Source organism: Halteromyces radiatus (assembly GCF_025201355.1).
Source record: "Halteromyces radiatus strain CBS 162.75 chromosome Unknown BX664scaffold_1, whole genome shotgun sequence".
NCBI classification, from domain to species: domain Eukaryota; kingdom Fungi; phylum Mucoromycota; class Mucoromycetes; order Mucorales; family Cunninghamellaceae; genus Halteromyces; species Halteromyces radiatus.
This window is the reverse complement of record NW_026251687.1, coordinates 3120460-3133836: the sequence shown is the minus strand read 5'-3', so window position 1 is coordinate 3133836 and position 13377 is coordinate 3120460. Positions and strand designations below refer to the sequence as shown.

Sequence of the window (13377 nt, the reverse complement as noted above, 5' to 3'; positions counted from 1 at the left end):
AAAATAAAAGAAAATAGAAAACCACTAGCTAAAGGACAACTACTGAATAAACTGATTTTCATGATAAAGAGTTGGATAAGAGAGGTAAGAGAAGCCACTCAGACCATCGTAGAAATACTTGTTGTCGCCATTTAACTTGCCATCCTGTGTCAAATCGAAAGACATCGTAGACCCGCATTTGCTATATATTCTTTCTGTTCTTTTGTTTCATATATTACATCTATCATTTTAAGCATCTGATGAAGAGGAGGGACAGGCTAAAAATATAATAATATATATAAAAAGAAGAACAAAAAGGTTAATCATTGAATTTTCTCGATCAATTGCTATTGTTATTTACATGATGATGATGTCTTGGTTTTTTTTTTCTTTCGATTGTGTTCCAAAAGGATCTATGGTGCATCAGGGAAAGAAGGTTCGAGTACCAAAGGGAGGGAGACAATTGAAGAAGGCGAGTCGGCTAGTAGCAATAATAAAAACAGTTAGTCTTCAAAGGTCCTTTGATCATCATAATGTACATTATATGATGTACTCGTTTCACTACTTACAAGAAGAAAAGAGGGAAGCCACATTGGTGGAGAGTGAAAGAGCAGCTAAACGTATAACAATAATACAGAAAAAGAAAAAGAGGTTGATCATTGACGTTACTAATCAATATAATATGCAGTAATTGATATGTCAATATTTACTTATGAGACAAACAAGAAGGAATCACAACCACATTCGTGGAGGGAGAGAGAGGAGCTAAAAATATATAATAATATAATATATATATATATATAAGGTTAATCATCGACATTTCTTGATCAGTATACTGCACAATAAATAATCTGTTATTGTCACTTACGAGACGGAGAGGAGGGAGCTTAACATAGAGTAAAAAAAACCAAAAAAAAAAAAAAACAAAAAACAAAAAAGGCTTAGTCATTCACATATGAGCACATTGCAATGGATTTGTTGGTATAATGTAACTTACATGAAGGAAGGCCAGAGATGAGAGAAAGCCAGCACAATAAAGGGAGAATCCAGAAAGGGTCCACAGAGTCACAAAAGCCAGCAGGGAGACGAGAATGATGGTGGAAGAATTAAGTAGACGATATATAAAGGGCATGGTCGGCGGATAAAGGAACAAGCTGACACATACAAAATAAGGTCTGGCAAAAAGGGGGACACGATTAGGTATGTTGTGTACTAATCGTCATCACAGGCAATCAATTTGTCCACATAAAGTCGCATACAACTTGTAGTTGTTGTTCTTGTTGTTGTGGTTGTTGTAGTTGTTCTTCTTGTTGTTCTTGTTCTTGTTGTTGATCGTTCGTTCCATTGTACAAACGTGCATTGTCGAGCTAACCCAATTGAACGGTTCCCTTCAACTTGTAAAGAGTTTTATATGTTCACTGTCATTATTCATCATGGTACTTTTGAATGGTACTATGTATAAGTAGCCGAGGAGACACCAAAACGGACATTCTACTTTCTTTCTTCAAGCATAACAATCCATGTTGCCAAACACTGAGTCAGAATAGTATGATCACATTCATGGTAACCAGGTTCTTGACCAATTCAATGAAATACTTTAGTAGATGTGTGCTTGTTCGTGGGGAGATCCAAAGACAAAAGTTGTATGACCAGTTTATTTCGACTGATTGTTCTGATATTGAGATACTGAATAACGCTGGTCATATCCACAATCATCTAGAAGATTTGCTGTATTAGTTCGGATTTCATGTATTGAAGGCACTAGCAAACGTCCTTGATCTTGTAGTTCCAAAAGTTGGCGGTGTATTCGGTTAGAGGATCCAGGTAGTTGTCTTCTAATGGGTGCATTGGCCTTTCTTTATAGAATGCCACTCTTGATGTTGTAAATTGATTCAATCTTGTTGGTAATTGTCTTGAGTATGGATTTTGTTGGCGTTATACTGGAAAACTACTGAGAAAAAAAAAAAAAAGGAAAAAGAAAAGAATCAGAATCACAACCATATCTAAATCACTTATTATTTTACTATTTCTTTCTTTTTTGAATATATTGTATTACCTTTGATAATGATAGTTCCATTGTTATAGTTTCGTGATCCATTGAATATATTTTGAAGATCTAGTTTGTAAAAGGGTCAAGAGGCATGGGATGACAGTATTTCTATAGCAAGATAAAAAAAAGGGAGAGTAGAGTTAATATACAATGAATATATAAAGTTTCTTTTACTGTATATTCACTTACTTTCTACATAAAGTTTTTTTTTTTTTTTTAAGTAATGATAAAAACGAAGAAGAAAGTGTGAGAAAATAAAAAGTTGCTCTCTGTCCTACTTTTAACCCTGAGCCTTCCTTTTTTTGGATGTTCAAATACCGCTTGTAAATGTGTAGCTCATAATCAAGTGGTTCATTCATGGCGTAACCTAGACTAATATGATTGTTCTTCCATCAGGTACTAAAGTTGTCAAATTGACTTGACCTATGATTTTTTTTTTTTAAGAAAAAAAAAATCTCTCTTTATTATCATACAGTTATTCGAGTTTAATAGGATATGATAAATAAGTGATAAATACATTAGTTGAAGGTATTCATTCTTAGTTACATCATCATCATCACGATGTTAATCAATCAATTCATAATTCTCCCATTTATCTTAAATAAGGGATTAAGCCAGTGTGATTCTTTATGATTGGTTGAATTGATTTGCATGATTTTTTTAAACAGGGTCCGATTAGGGTACTTTTCTTTTTTCTTTTTCTTTCTCTTTTCCTTTTTCTTTCGCCTTTTTTTTTTAAAAAAAAAATTACATTTTATCAAATAATACTATTCAACTTATTATGCATTCTTCTTGTAGTAAAGTCGATACACCAAGCAATTTCTTTGAAGCGACTATTCTTCCTGCTATTATCAGAAATATGCGGCAATGCCTTTAACAAAGATGATTCCAAAGGTCAAATTTTCCTCAACAAAGTCAAATCTACCTTTAATGATCATGTGAATCTCTTTTCTCTAAAAAAGAGATTGTGAATGACAACATTGGGATTTCTTTTGACGTAAGTTTGTTCCAGAAATAAAAAAAGAAAATGACGTACGTTTATCATATGTTTATATTGTTCCATCCCAAACATTTTATCATTTTGATCACCCTTTTTTTTATTATTGTTCATTTATATTTATATTTTTTTTTTGTTCCTGTTTATAGGTCATAGTGGTCGAACTGTTAACTGTCCGTCTGGCACTGTTGTTGATAATGATATCGTGCATCCGATCATATTTGATTTTTGTAAGTATCCAAATGATTGCGTATATTATGATGATATATTGATTTTTATATTCTTTAGATTTACAGTCCCACTCTATCGTTCAAGGCGCGTCTCGCCCAATTCATTATCGAATCCTCCGTGATGATAACGAGTGATCGGCTGACGAACTTCAGCAGCTAACTTACAATATATTAGCTCACGTTATCCAACATTACAGTCTGTACGGCATTATATTATGCTGCATTGTTGGCTACTCGTGCTGTGTCTATCAATATGGGAAAAATCAGGAAGATATTGATGATATCAGATTCATGAATCTACGAATGATGATGCTGCTACGACCATGTTTGGTGTTATCAAGTCAAACTTACAAAAAGTCATGTACTTTGTTTAAGTGGGTAGTTTAGCTCTTCTCTTTTTATTCTTTACTTTATTTTTTTCTTTTTAATAAACAAAAATCATCTTTCTCTCCTTTTATGACTTTTAATTGTTTTGAGGTGACAAATGGATGAATGGATGATCAGAGGAACTAACAAGATATTGAACAGGGTATTCCTCGTTTTTCTTTATTGTTAGTTTTATTGGATGAAACCTTAGGTTATGCCAAGGATATGAACAACTTTTTTTTTCAGCAGCTTCCTTATTTAATCTTGATTACTACCTTGATCCCCACTTGATCCAACAAGTTGAAATCAATCTGTTAGTCTCATGCCTACCACATTAATATTACACATAGATACATATACACAAGGAAAACATATTTTTTTTTCTTTGGGGGGATGATGATGTATTGTATTATAGTATAATAGAAGATGACATTTCTTTGTGTATGTGCGGACTTTACTCTTCTTGGCCTGCGAATTATGGAACCTAATGCCAAGCGCAAGAATCTTGAAAAGCTCATCTAGCAAAAAAAAAGAAAAAAAAAAAAGAAAAAAAATGAATATTTTTCTCTAATTATATAATACTACGAAGGATTGTGCTTATGTAGTTCATTCACTTTATATATCTCAATCAATATTTCATAAATTATTCCAAATTCTGTTGTATATATAAAAAAATCAAGATAAGTTCCAGGTATATTATCCGCTGTGTAACAATTAGTATATTGGGTAAAATAGTTTATTTGAATGCGCAGTTGACTAATACAATGATGAGGATAACAAAAAAAAAAAAAAATAAACATTGAATGAATGGAGAAAGATAAACTAAACTAATAATAAAATGACTATAAAGATTAAAAAAAAAAAAGGAATCAAAGGGTAACATAGGATGAAAGATCAAGATAATAAAGCAGACATATCGGTAGGATTCAAAAGCATGATTTTGTCCAAAGTCATCACAGCATTGAGTTCATGTAAAACAAGAGAGCGAGAAGGACCAGCCATCTGTAAAGTTAGGAACATACAGTCATCAGAAGTAGTTGGTGTATAAAGAAGAGAAATGATATCCAAGTATCCATGAGCAGATGCATATAAAAGACAGGGGTTGTCGCCTGAAGGAGAGATAGGAGGTGTGTGTCCAGCCATAAAGAGTTGTTTAACCATATCAATTTTCCCTTGTTGTAAAGCATAAAATACAATACTATTATCAAGCCATTTTTGTTGTTTTCCCGGATGAATACCTATTGTTGATCCTGATAACGATGATGATGATGATTGTCGTGATGGTGATAATGTGCCTTGTTGCTGTTGATGAATGTTGTTTCTTTTCCGTTCTTGCTGATACTGTAATAATCTTGCCAAGACATCCGACCGATTCCAAAATACCGTCAAATAAAGCCATTCATCCCGCTGCAATTCAGAGTTGTCATCATGATCCAATTCGCCATAGTGTTGATCGAATACAAGAGTCCATAAATGATCAGACATAGTTGTATATTCGCCAGTAGAATTGTTGCCACCAAGATTTCCAAAAAAGGGTTCCTTTTGTTGAAGCAAAACAACAAAATCATGTTCATCTAAAGTATGGATCAACCGTCGCACCAGATCCACATGATTCAGTAATAACGCCAATGCCAATGGTGTCACCCCCGTGCGATTCCTCGGAGAGCCAAACGCGCCATGATGGAGTATAAAATCAACTGCTTGGCATGAGTTAGACCGAACTCCGTAATGCAAAGGAGTAGAAAGAGAACTATCTACTATACCCAACCATTCTGCAGTCAATGATGATGATGAAGAAGAACGAAAATTGAGATCGATTTGTTCTTGTTGAAGAGCTTGAGAGAAGATGGATAATGCTTGAACCAAATTTTGCTGAGCCGCCAAATGGATTGCAGTAACTCCATTTCCTGTATTGAATGTCACCAGTTCATATACCTTGCCTTTTATGCCTGACACTGGTTGAAGACCCTTTTTCCTTTTCTTTTTATTATTGTTGTTGTTTTTCTTCAAAGCAGTATCTACCAAGAGTTGTATTCCTTGCAATGATGAGCACTTGATCGCCCAAGCAAGTAAACTCAATCCAGTTCCAGGGTGACGTACATTGTAATCTCCACCACGATCCAGATAACGTTGTAACAACGGCAGGTCGATTTGTTGTATTTGAGTCACAGGTTTAGATGATAGTAGAGGCCAATTCATCAGAGTAGCACCTTTAGCATCAGTAGGAGTGATAGGTGGAGTTGGATTAAGTGAGACAGGATGCATGTAGAGAAAAGAAGAAATAAAAGAATGATCAAAGTTGAAAAGAAGAGAAGAAGAAAAAGAAGAAATGGTGAGGTAGCATATATTTGTCATAGAAAGGTTTCATCATACTAAAACTTTTTTTGACTTTATGATATAGATCAAGTCTTGGCAAAGTGAAAGTATGTAACACCGTCATCATGTAAAAAAAAAAAAGTTACAAAAAAAAAAAAAAAAAAAAAAAAAGGAGGAAGACACTTTGCAAAAATCATAAAAAAAATCAGAACAGGGCGATCAAGGGAGACTGGGATTGAAATTACTTGTTTGACAATAGGACCCTTGTTTTCCCCCCTGAGAGCTTGCAGTCATAGAAATCATAAGAATGATCATCATTCGTTATCATCATATTCAACCATCATCATCACCCGATCAATCAATATTACTGATCGTTAAAATAAACCAAAATTCAATTATTTCAATCAATATACTAATAATAATTATAATATAGAAATGATATAAATTCAATTTTTATTAGAAAATAAACAGTAAATAATACAAGAAAGGAGGGGGGAAATGCACAAATAAAAAAAAAAAAAAACTGAAAATAATAAAATGGAAAAACTGTCAAAAAATAATATGGATATGCATAAAAAAAAAAAAAGAAAAGAGTAATGATAATAAAAGAATAATAACAGTAACAATAATAATAATAATAATACTTAATAAAAGAAGAATCTATGTATATATAAAATTAGACAGTCTTTTCAGTGGCAGCAGTACCCAAGATTTCTGCCTTTTGAGCTTGGTTCATGACAACAGTAGGATCCACATTATACCAACCAACTTGACGACCAATATCTTCAATAGACTTTTGTTTTGTTTCAGGAATAAGGAAGATCAAATAGAATACGGTGAGGAAGGCAATACCAGCGAAGATCAAGAACACATAGGGACCACAAGCGTTTTGTAAGGTAGGGAAAATCAAACCAATAATAAAGTTACATAACCAATTGACAGTAAGGGCAGCAGAGGAAGCACCAGATACAGCATAGGTAGGATAAACTTCAGCAGTGTAGATGAAAGGAATGATACCGAGACCAATAGCAAAGGAGGCAACAAACAATAATACACAAACGACTTGAAGAGGACCAACATTGAACAAGAGACCAATCATTTCGAGTACACCAAAGATACACATACCACCAGCAGAAAGAGTCAACAACATCTTACGACCCAAACGATCCACCAAAGCCAAGGCAACAAAGGTCATCAACATGTTCAAAGCACCCACACCGACAGTAGCATAACGAGCATTATCAGCAAAGGAGTTTTCGAAAATACTGGTAGAGTAGTACATGATAGCATTGATACCGGTCAATTGAGAAACAGCATGAATAATCATCACCTTGATAGATAAAATGGCCAAAACGGGAATACGCATGATTTGGAAGAAGTTGAGAGAAACTTCCATTTCAGGTTCAGCAGCAGGAGCATTTTGTTGGAAACCAGCAGCAGAATCAGAGTCACCATTTGCATTAGGAGCAGGTTTATCATCCTTGTTACCACCCTTAGATAAAGCAATCACCATATCAGCAAATTCTTCTTCAATATCACCATTACGTAACTTGAGTAAGGATTCACGAGCTTCATCAATACGACCATGGGAAATCAACCAACGAGGAGAACGAGGACATAAGGGTAAACAAATCATTTGAATGATAGTAGGAACAATAGTTAACATGACAACAATACGCCATCCAATAGCAGAAGAAGTACCAAGACCAATTAATTGAATAACAAAGATACCAATGGTCATGAATAATTGTAATAAGGAACCAAGAGTACCACGCCATCTTGGAGGAGATGTTTCAGCAATATACATACTAATCACCACAGTCATAAAACCAGAACCAATACCAACAAAGATACGTCCAATAGCAAATTGAGCACTACTTGTTGACAAGGATAAAAGAATAGCACCGATAAAGAAAGAGATATTGATGGTCCACATTGAATCACGACGACCTAACTTTTCAGCCATAGGACCAGCAAGTAAAGCACCTAAAAGACCACCAACAGCAAACATACCAGTAGCAACACCTAATTATATATAAAAAAAAATAAATATAAGTATTTCATTATTATTTTTTTATTATTATATATAATATGACCACTTACCCCTATTATCCAAAGTGATATCATTGTAGAAAGATGAAAAAGAATGAAAAGAAAAAAGAAAAAAAAGAAAAAAAAGAAAAAAAAAAAAGTTAGTTCCATTTTAACTCCGTTTCCCTTTTTTAGTAGTGATGGCTTTTTTTTTTTTTTTTTTTTTTTTTACCAAATCCAATCAGACATAGGAATACATTGAGGAAAAGGTGAATTAGGGAAGTAAGTGACTTCACCCTTGGGAACATTAGGACAATAACGAACATTATTTCCTGGGATATTTAAGGATGAAGTATTAAAACCAGAGTTTAATGCACCTAATGAGGCAATCATCGCACCAAAGATAACAATGGGCTTTAAACCACTATTACGAGAATCCATTTGTTATATAAAATAGTATAAGAAATGGAAAAAGGGAAAAGTATATAAAATAAAAAGAAATAAGCGATATATAAAAAAAAAGTGTAATGAATAAGAAAGAAACGGGAAAAATTGAAAAGAGACACGGACTATTTTTATATGATTTTTTTTTTCTTTGGTTTCCTTTTTTTTTCAACTCCACGATTACTCCATCATCATTCGTTGCTCGGGGAATGTTAGAATGGGGTGAAAAGAAAAACTCCGTTGTCAAAGATCATTTGGTTTTTCGAAGCGGGGGTGTCAAAAGAATATATTTCTCTTTTTTGGACTTCACACCACTTTTGAAAAGAAGGATGATTACTATTTAAATTTCCGCGATCATCCATCTTTTGTTATGTTTCTCGCTATATGCCCTTTTTAGCAAAATGATAGTAAAAAAAAAAAAAACTTAAAATCCTGATCGATGATACAAACTTTCTCTTCCCCCCTTTTCATGATGATTTATTTTAATCATTTTTATCCCTGAATACAAACTAACCCTGTTTATAACTTTATTCAAAGGGAAATGGTTGAAATGGAACTGGGAGAAAATGGGAAAATCGTTGTTAAAAATTTTTTTCTCTTTCTTCATGGAAACTTTCTTCATTTTGACAGGTGCGGAGATGTAATGTTTCGCAATTGGGTTCCACCGGGAAGTAAAGAAAAAGTAAAAAAAAAAAATCATTCCAGTCGGAAGCACATGAAAAAAAAAAAGACGTCTTTTCCTGGATAATAGGAATTCCAGTTTTTTTTTTGATGAGATAATAAGGGGGGAAAAGAAAGGTGATCGAAAGGTAATAATAGTGGAGTGGAAGAGGAGTTTAGAATCATCATCAAGTTAAAAAAAAAAAAGATAGAGGGATGACAATCATATTAGTAACATCTAAAAAAAAAAAAAGCGGAGGACCGGGGAACCACTTTGATCGTTAGTCATTTCACCCGCATTTCACCCAAAAATATGGATGACCCACGTTTTTTTTTCTCTTTTGGTTTGTTACTTATCATCCATCATTATTACTTGTCATAGTCAATATTAATATCATCCTTGTAAGAATGTATCAAAAAGGATGATGATGATGATTCATCCATCATGGTCAACAATAAACATCCCACATCCCAAAAGTGGATGGACCCTGAAAACTCACCAGATCTCCCCGTATATTATTGTTTTTCCTTTGTTTTCCTTCATTTGCCCGCCCGATAGAGAAGTGGTGCCGTTTTTTTTTTTTTTGTACCCGGCTCAATAAAACACCGATGATTATTGTTTCCTTTATTTCAACCAATCATAAAGATATCCGATGTTTGATATTTATTTTTCAAAAAAAAAAAAAACACATAATGGGGTGATAATGTAATAAGTGAATCCATGAAAAAAAAAAGAATAATAACAGTAATAATACAAAATGAAATTATAAACAAAAGTATATGCATGTGTGTATGTATATATGTAATAAGATATGTATGTGTATGTAAATGTATCTAACTATGGAAAGGAAGATAAACTAATGATAAAAAAAAAAAGAGAGACTATATTCAAAAGGCAGGAAATTTAGAACGATAGGGATCTATTACGTGACAAGATTGAGATTTTCCATATGGATGACCAGGTTCCTTGTATTTTGCAAAGCAAGCAGCATCACCATCGTTCTTGACTGAGGGTATATAGGGAGGTACCATTTGACGTTGGAAGACCAAATCAAAATCTATAGAAGCAAACCAAGGATGTTGTTTGATATCCCGATCATTTGTCAAGTCGGCACCATACCGTTTTTCTACATCTGGAGTCAATAAACCAAGTAAGAGATCTTTAATCACAGGGTTGAAATCTTCAGGCCAATCAATTCGACAATCCAAGATCTTTTCATATAGATTCACGGGATTTTCATCTTCAAAGGGAGGTCGGCCAACAAGCATTTCATAAATTAATACACCTAATGACCACCAATCCACTGAGCGAGTATATCCTTTTGATAAAATGATTTCTGGTGCCAAATAATCAGGTGTGCCACAAACTGTATATGTATAAGTTGGTACTCTTTTCGCAAATCCAAAATCAGTCAATTTGACATGTCCTTTTGCATCCAGTAATATATTTTCCGGCTTCAAATCACGGTAGATGATTTCATTGGCATGTAAATATTCCAAGGCAAGAATGACCTCTGCAGTATAAAATCGAACGGCATCTTCAGAAAAGTTCTATATTTTTTTTTTTAAAAAAAAGAGGTGAGTTGATTTCTTGTTGATCATTGTAATATTTTGATAAAAATACCTTTTGTCGTCGTAATATTCGGAACAATTCACCACCAGGTACATAATCCATTACCATGAACAAATGACTATCATCTTGAAAAGCATCCCAAAGGGTCACCAAGAATGGATGAGCGATATCTCGTAAGATGGTGAATTCATTGTTGGTATGATCCACTTGTTTCTTTCGTACCACATCGTGCTTATTGAGTGTTTTGATTGCATAATGTTTCTTGTTGAATTTGCTTTGAGCCAAATGAACTCTACCACATGCACCAGTGCCTAGAGTTTGTTTGATAATGAAATCATCTAAGCATAGTTTACGATGTTTGTTGCGTTTCACAAGGTATCGTTTTCGAGCAGCGCTGGCGTTGAAGGTTGCATGAGTTCCATACTTTTTACTGCTATTTGAACCTACTGTATGAATAGCTCGACTAGGTGATTTTAGAGCTGGTGTTGGTAAATGACTGGATGATGGTACTGATAATGATACTGATGGTGTTTTATTGGTTGTAGGTGTGCTACTGATGGACAATTGAGATTTTTCATTCATAGGTTGAGAAAAATAATCCTTGTCTTCTCCATTGCTAGCAGGCAATTCTTGTTGAGTATAAGGTGATAAAGGTGAAGGATGAGAAGGTGAAAGACATAAATAGTGAACTGGTTTAAGAGGAGCCGGAGAAGGAATGGATATAGACTTGGGAGGAGATTTATTGCTAGTAGACCTTTCCAAAGTTGTAATGGTGATAGGATCCAAAGCCAATTCAGAAGCATTACTTGGTGTTCGAACAGGAGTAACACTAACACTACTCATGGCACCTATAAAGATATGAATAAAAAGTTAAGAATAAACTCTATTCCTTCTTTTTTTTTTTTCTCTCTTTTATAAAACATTACCGTCTTCACTATCTAAACTACTTGCTGTACTTTGTGGTCTAGTTGGTGGTGGTGAACGTTCCTTGTTAAGTGACAAGCGTAACTTATCGACCCCCATACTGATAAGGTTCATTATTGAAGTATCAATATATCAAAATACGAGAAAGAATTAATTCCAACGTCGAAAATAAAGAAAAGGTCAAAGGGAAGAAAAAGAAAATAATGAGACAAAAGAAAAAGGGCACAACAAAAAAAAAAAAAAAGATCCATATGTGAGATAAGATTCGTTCGCCGCCTATCAAAAAAAAAACTTGGGCTCTATTTGGCTGAATTTCTTACAAAAAAAGAAGGGGGCCTATTACGTCGTTTTTGAACCATGAATGTAATCCCCTTAATCTTTTTTAGACAGCGGTTATCAACGTTTATAACAAAAATAACAATTATATTTTTAAAATAATTCATTATCTTTATTATTTTGATTAACCTTTCATTTCTTCTTCAATCCATTATTATTATTATTATTATTATTAATATCATCATCATCATCATCCTTCATATGATAATACCTATTAAAGTTTGATTTCTTCTTTTTTAAAGTTCATCATCATTATTGAGTTTAAGCATAATATATATTTAACCTTATAACAACTGTCAAAATTATTTCATTCTACATATTAACAACCTTAATTCTTTGTTTTATATCTGCATTTACACGCAATTCCTTTCTCTCCCCTTTTTTTTTCAGCAGTTGAATAGAAAGTTATTACAAGTTCGAACGTGGGGTAAAAAAAAATATTTATCGATAAACCTCTTTTTTTTTTTTTTTTTTTTTTTTAAATGGAGTCCTAATACCTGATCATTATCAACCGTTTCTTGATTATGATCAATTTAGACCTATTCCTATCAAATCACACTGCATCGGAGTCCTTCCTTTACACTATGTTAACCCAGTGATACAAGCCCAAAAAGAACAAGTGATTAAAATCCAGTTTATTTCATCATCGTCATCATCATTACATTTGTATACCTTTCATTATCTAAAAAAAGATACTTTTAACCCCACCCTTCTTTTTTTTTTTTTGATTGTTGGAGGGGAAAAAAATAATAATAATAAGGGAATGCATAAGTATAATAATCAATCATTAAAATATTTCGAATTAACCTTCCGTCAAACCAATTTTTTTTTTTTTTGTATTGATGTAAAACTTTTTTCCACTTTTTTTGACCAATGGTAGTTAACCTTAAAATATTAATACCCCTTTCTTATCATTACCTCATTGAATTTGCATTGAGACCTGGATAAGACTGATAAAAAAAAAAGAAGAGAATTCTCAATGAATCTTAATATTCAATCATCCATCAGCTGCATACTTTTGTAGCTCGCTCAAAAACGATCATCATCGTATCAAATCGGAATTGAACATAAATGAAGATATCCTCTTTCACTTACATTAATCCTAGTTTTTACCTTACCTCCCAGTTAATCGAATAAATTAAAAAATAAGACGTGATTTACACTTTCCAGATGCGATGGTACCCATCATCCAATAAAACTACCACCATTAGATTCCTCTTCAAAAAGTAATCCAATATCATCTAACAGCATTTTATCGCTTATCTTTCCACGTAATGTGCAATAAATACTAAAAGAATTTCATCGATTTTTTGAAAAATTGCCTGATGACCCCTCGACAATTTATTTTTACAGCTAAAGTTTGGCTGAGGAATTTGAAAATTTTGGCTGTAAAATCAAAAAAAAAAAAAAAAAAAAAAAGATGAATCCATAGTCCTAAATAGATTTAATCACTCTTCAAATTCCATTTTTA

The 13377-nt window shown here is 33.2% G+C and overlaps 5 protein-coding genes across 5 annotated transcripts; 1 reads left to right on the top strand and 4 right to left on the bottom strand.

Annotated features, from left to right (window-relative positions):
• Window positions 1-645: 645 nt before the first annotated feature.
• On the bottom strand, window positions 646-1268 carry BX664DRAFT_26152 (uncharacterized protein). Its single transcript, XM_051540686.1, has 2 exons — window positions 977-1268; window positions 646-865 (listed from the first exon to the last, which is right to left on the bottom strand). The coding sequence occupies exons 1-2, from the start codon at window positions 1109-1111 to the stop codon at window positions 686-688; spliced, it is 315 nt and encodes a 104-aa protein (XP_051405262.1). The 5' UTR covers window positions 1112-1268; the 3' UTR covers window positions 646-685.
• A 259-nt stretch (window positions 1269-1527) lies between these two features.
• On the top strand, window positions 1528-3551 carry BX664DRAFT_382186 (uncharacterized protein; the record flags this gene model as incomplete). Its single annotated transcript, XM_051549024.1, has 4 exons — window positions 1528-1678; window positions 2828-2923; window positions 3176-3256; window positions 3454-3551. The coding sequence occupies 4 exons, from the start codon at window positions 1528-1530 to the stop codon at window positions 3549-3551; spliced, it is 426 nt and encodes a 141-aa protein (XP_051405261.1).
• An 881-nt stretch (window positions 3552-4432) lies between these two features.
• On the bottom strand, window positions 4433-6228 carry BX664DRAFT_321866 (ankyrin repeat-containing domain protein). The gene is made up of 2 exons (XM_051543378.1): window positions 6198-6228; window positions 4433-6065 (listed from the first exon to the last, which is right to left on the bottom strand). The coding sequence occupies exon 2, from the start codon at window positions 5975-5977 to the stop codon at window positions 4517-4519; it is 1461 nt and encodes a 486-aa protein (XP_051405260.1). The 5' UTR covers window positions 5978-6065; window positions 6198-6228; the 3' UTR covers window positions 4433-4516.
• A 256-nt stretch (window positions 6229-6484) lies between these two features.
• BX664DRAFT_321865 (general substrate transporter) lies at window positions 6485-8491 on the bottom strand. Its single transcript, XM_051543377.1, has 2 exons — window positions 8201-8491; window positions 6485-7964 (listed from the first exon to the last, which is right to left on the bottom strand). Exons 1-2 carry the CDS (start codon window positions 8408-8410, stop codon window positions 6615-6617), a joined length of 1560 nt encoding a protein of 519 aa, XP_051405259.1. The 5' UTR covers window positions 8411-8491; the 3' UTR covers window positions 6485-6614.
• Window positions 8492-9769: 1278 nt separating this feature from the next.
• On the bottom strand, window positions 9770-11799 carry BX664DRAFT_273058 (kinase-like domain-containing protein). Its single transcript, XM_051541207.1, has 3 exons — window positions 11573-11799; window positions 10698-11494; window positions 9770-10624 (listed from the first exon to the last, which is right to left on the bottom strand). Exons 1-3 carry the CDS (start codon window positions 11682-11684, stop codon window positions 9962-9964), a joined length of 1572 nt encoding a protein of 523 aa, XP_051405258.1. The 5' UTR covers window positions 11685-11799; the 3' UTR covers window positions 9770-9961.
• Window positions 11800-13377: the final 1578 nt, after the last annotated feature.

Coding starts and splice junctions, on each gene's coding strand:
- BX664DRAFT_26152 (XM_051540686.1), bottom strand. CDS start 1,111: ATGCCCTTTATATATCGTCTACTTAATTCTTCCACCATCATTCTCGTC. Junction 866..976: donor CATCTCTGGCCTTCCTTCAT/GTAAGTTACATT, acceptor CTCTATGTTAAG/CTCCCTCCTCTCCGTCTCGT.
- BX664DRAFT_321866 (XM_051543378.1), bottom strand. CDS start 5,977: ATGACAAATATATGCTACCTCACCATTTCTTCTTTTTCTTCTTCTCTT.
- BX664DRAFT_321865 (XM_051543377.1), bottom strand. CDS start 8,410: ATGGATTCTCGTAATAGTGGTTTAAAGCCCATTGTTATCTTTGGTGCG. Junction 7,965..8,200: donor CTATGTCTGATTGGATTTGG/TAAAAAAAAAAA, acceptor TATATATAATTA/GGTGTTGCTACTGGTATGTT.
- BX664DRAFT_273058 (XM_051541207.1), bottom strand. CDS start 11,684: ATGAACCTTATCAGTATGGGGGTCGATAAGTTACGCTTGTCACTTAAC. Junction 11,495..11,572: donor TAGTTTAGATAGTGAAGACG/GTAATGTTTTAT, acceptor ATATCTTTATAG/GTGCCATGAGTAGTGTTAGT. Junction 10,625..10,697: donor GAATATTACGACGACAAAAG/GTATTTTTATCA, acceptor AAAAAAATATAG/AACTTTTCTGAAGATGCCGT.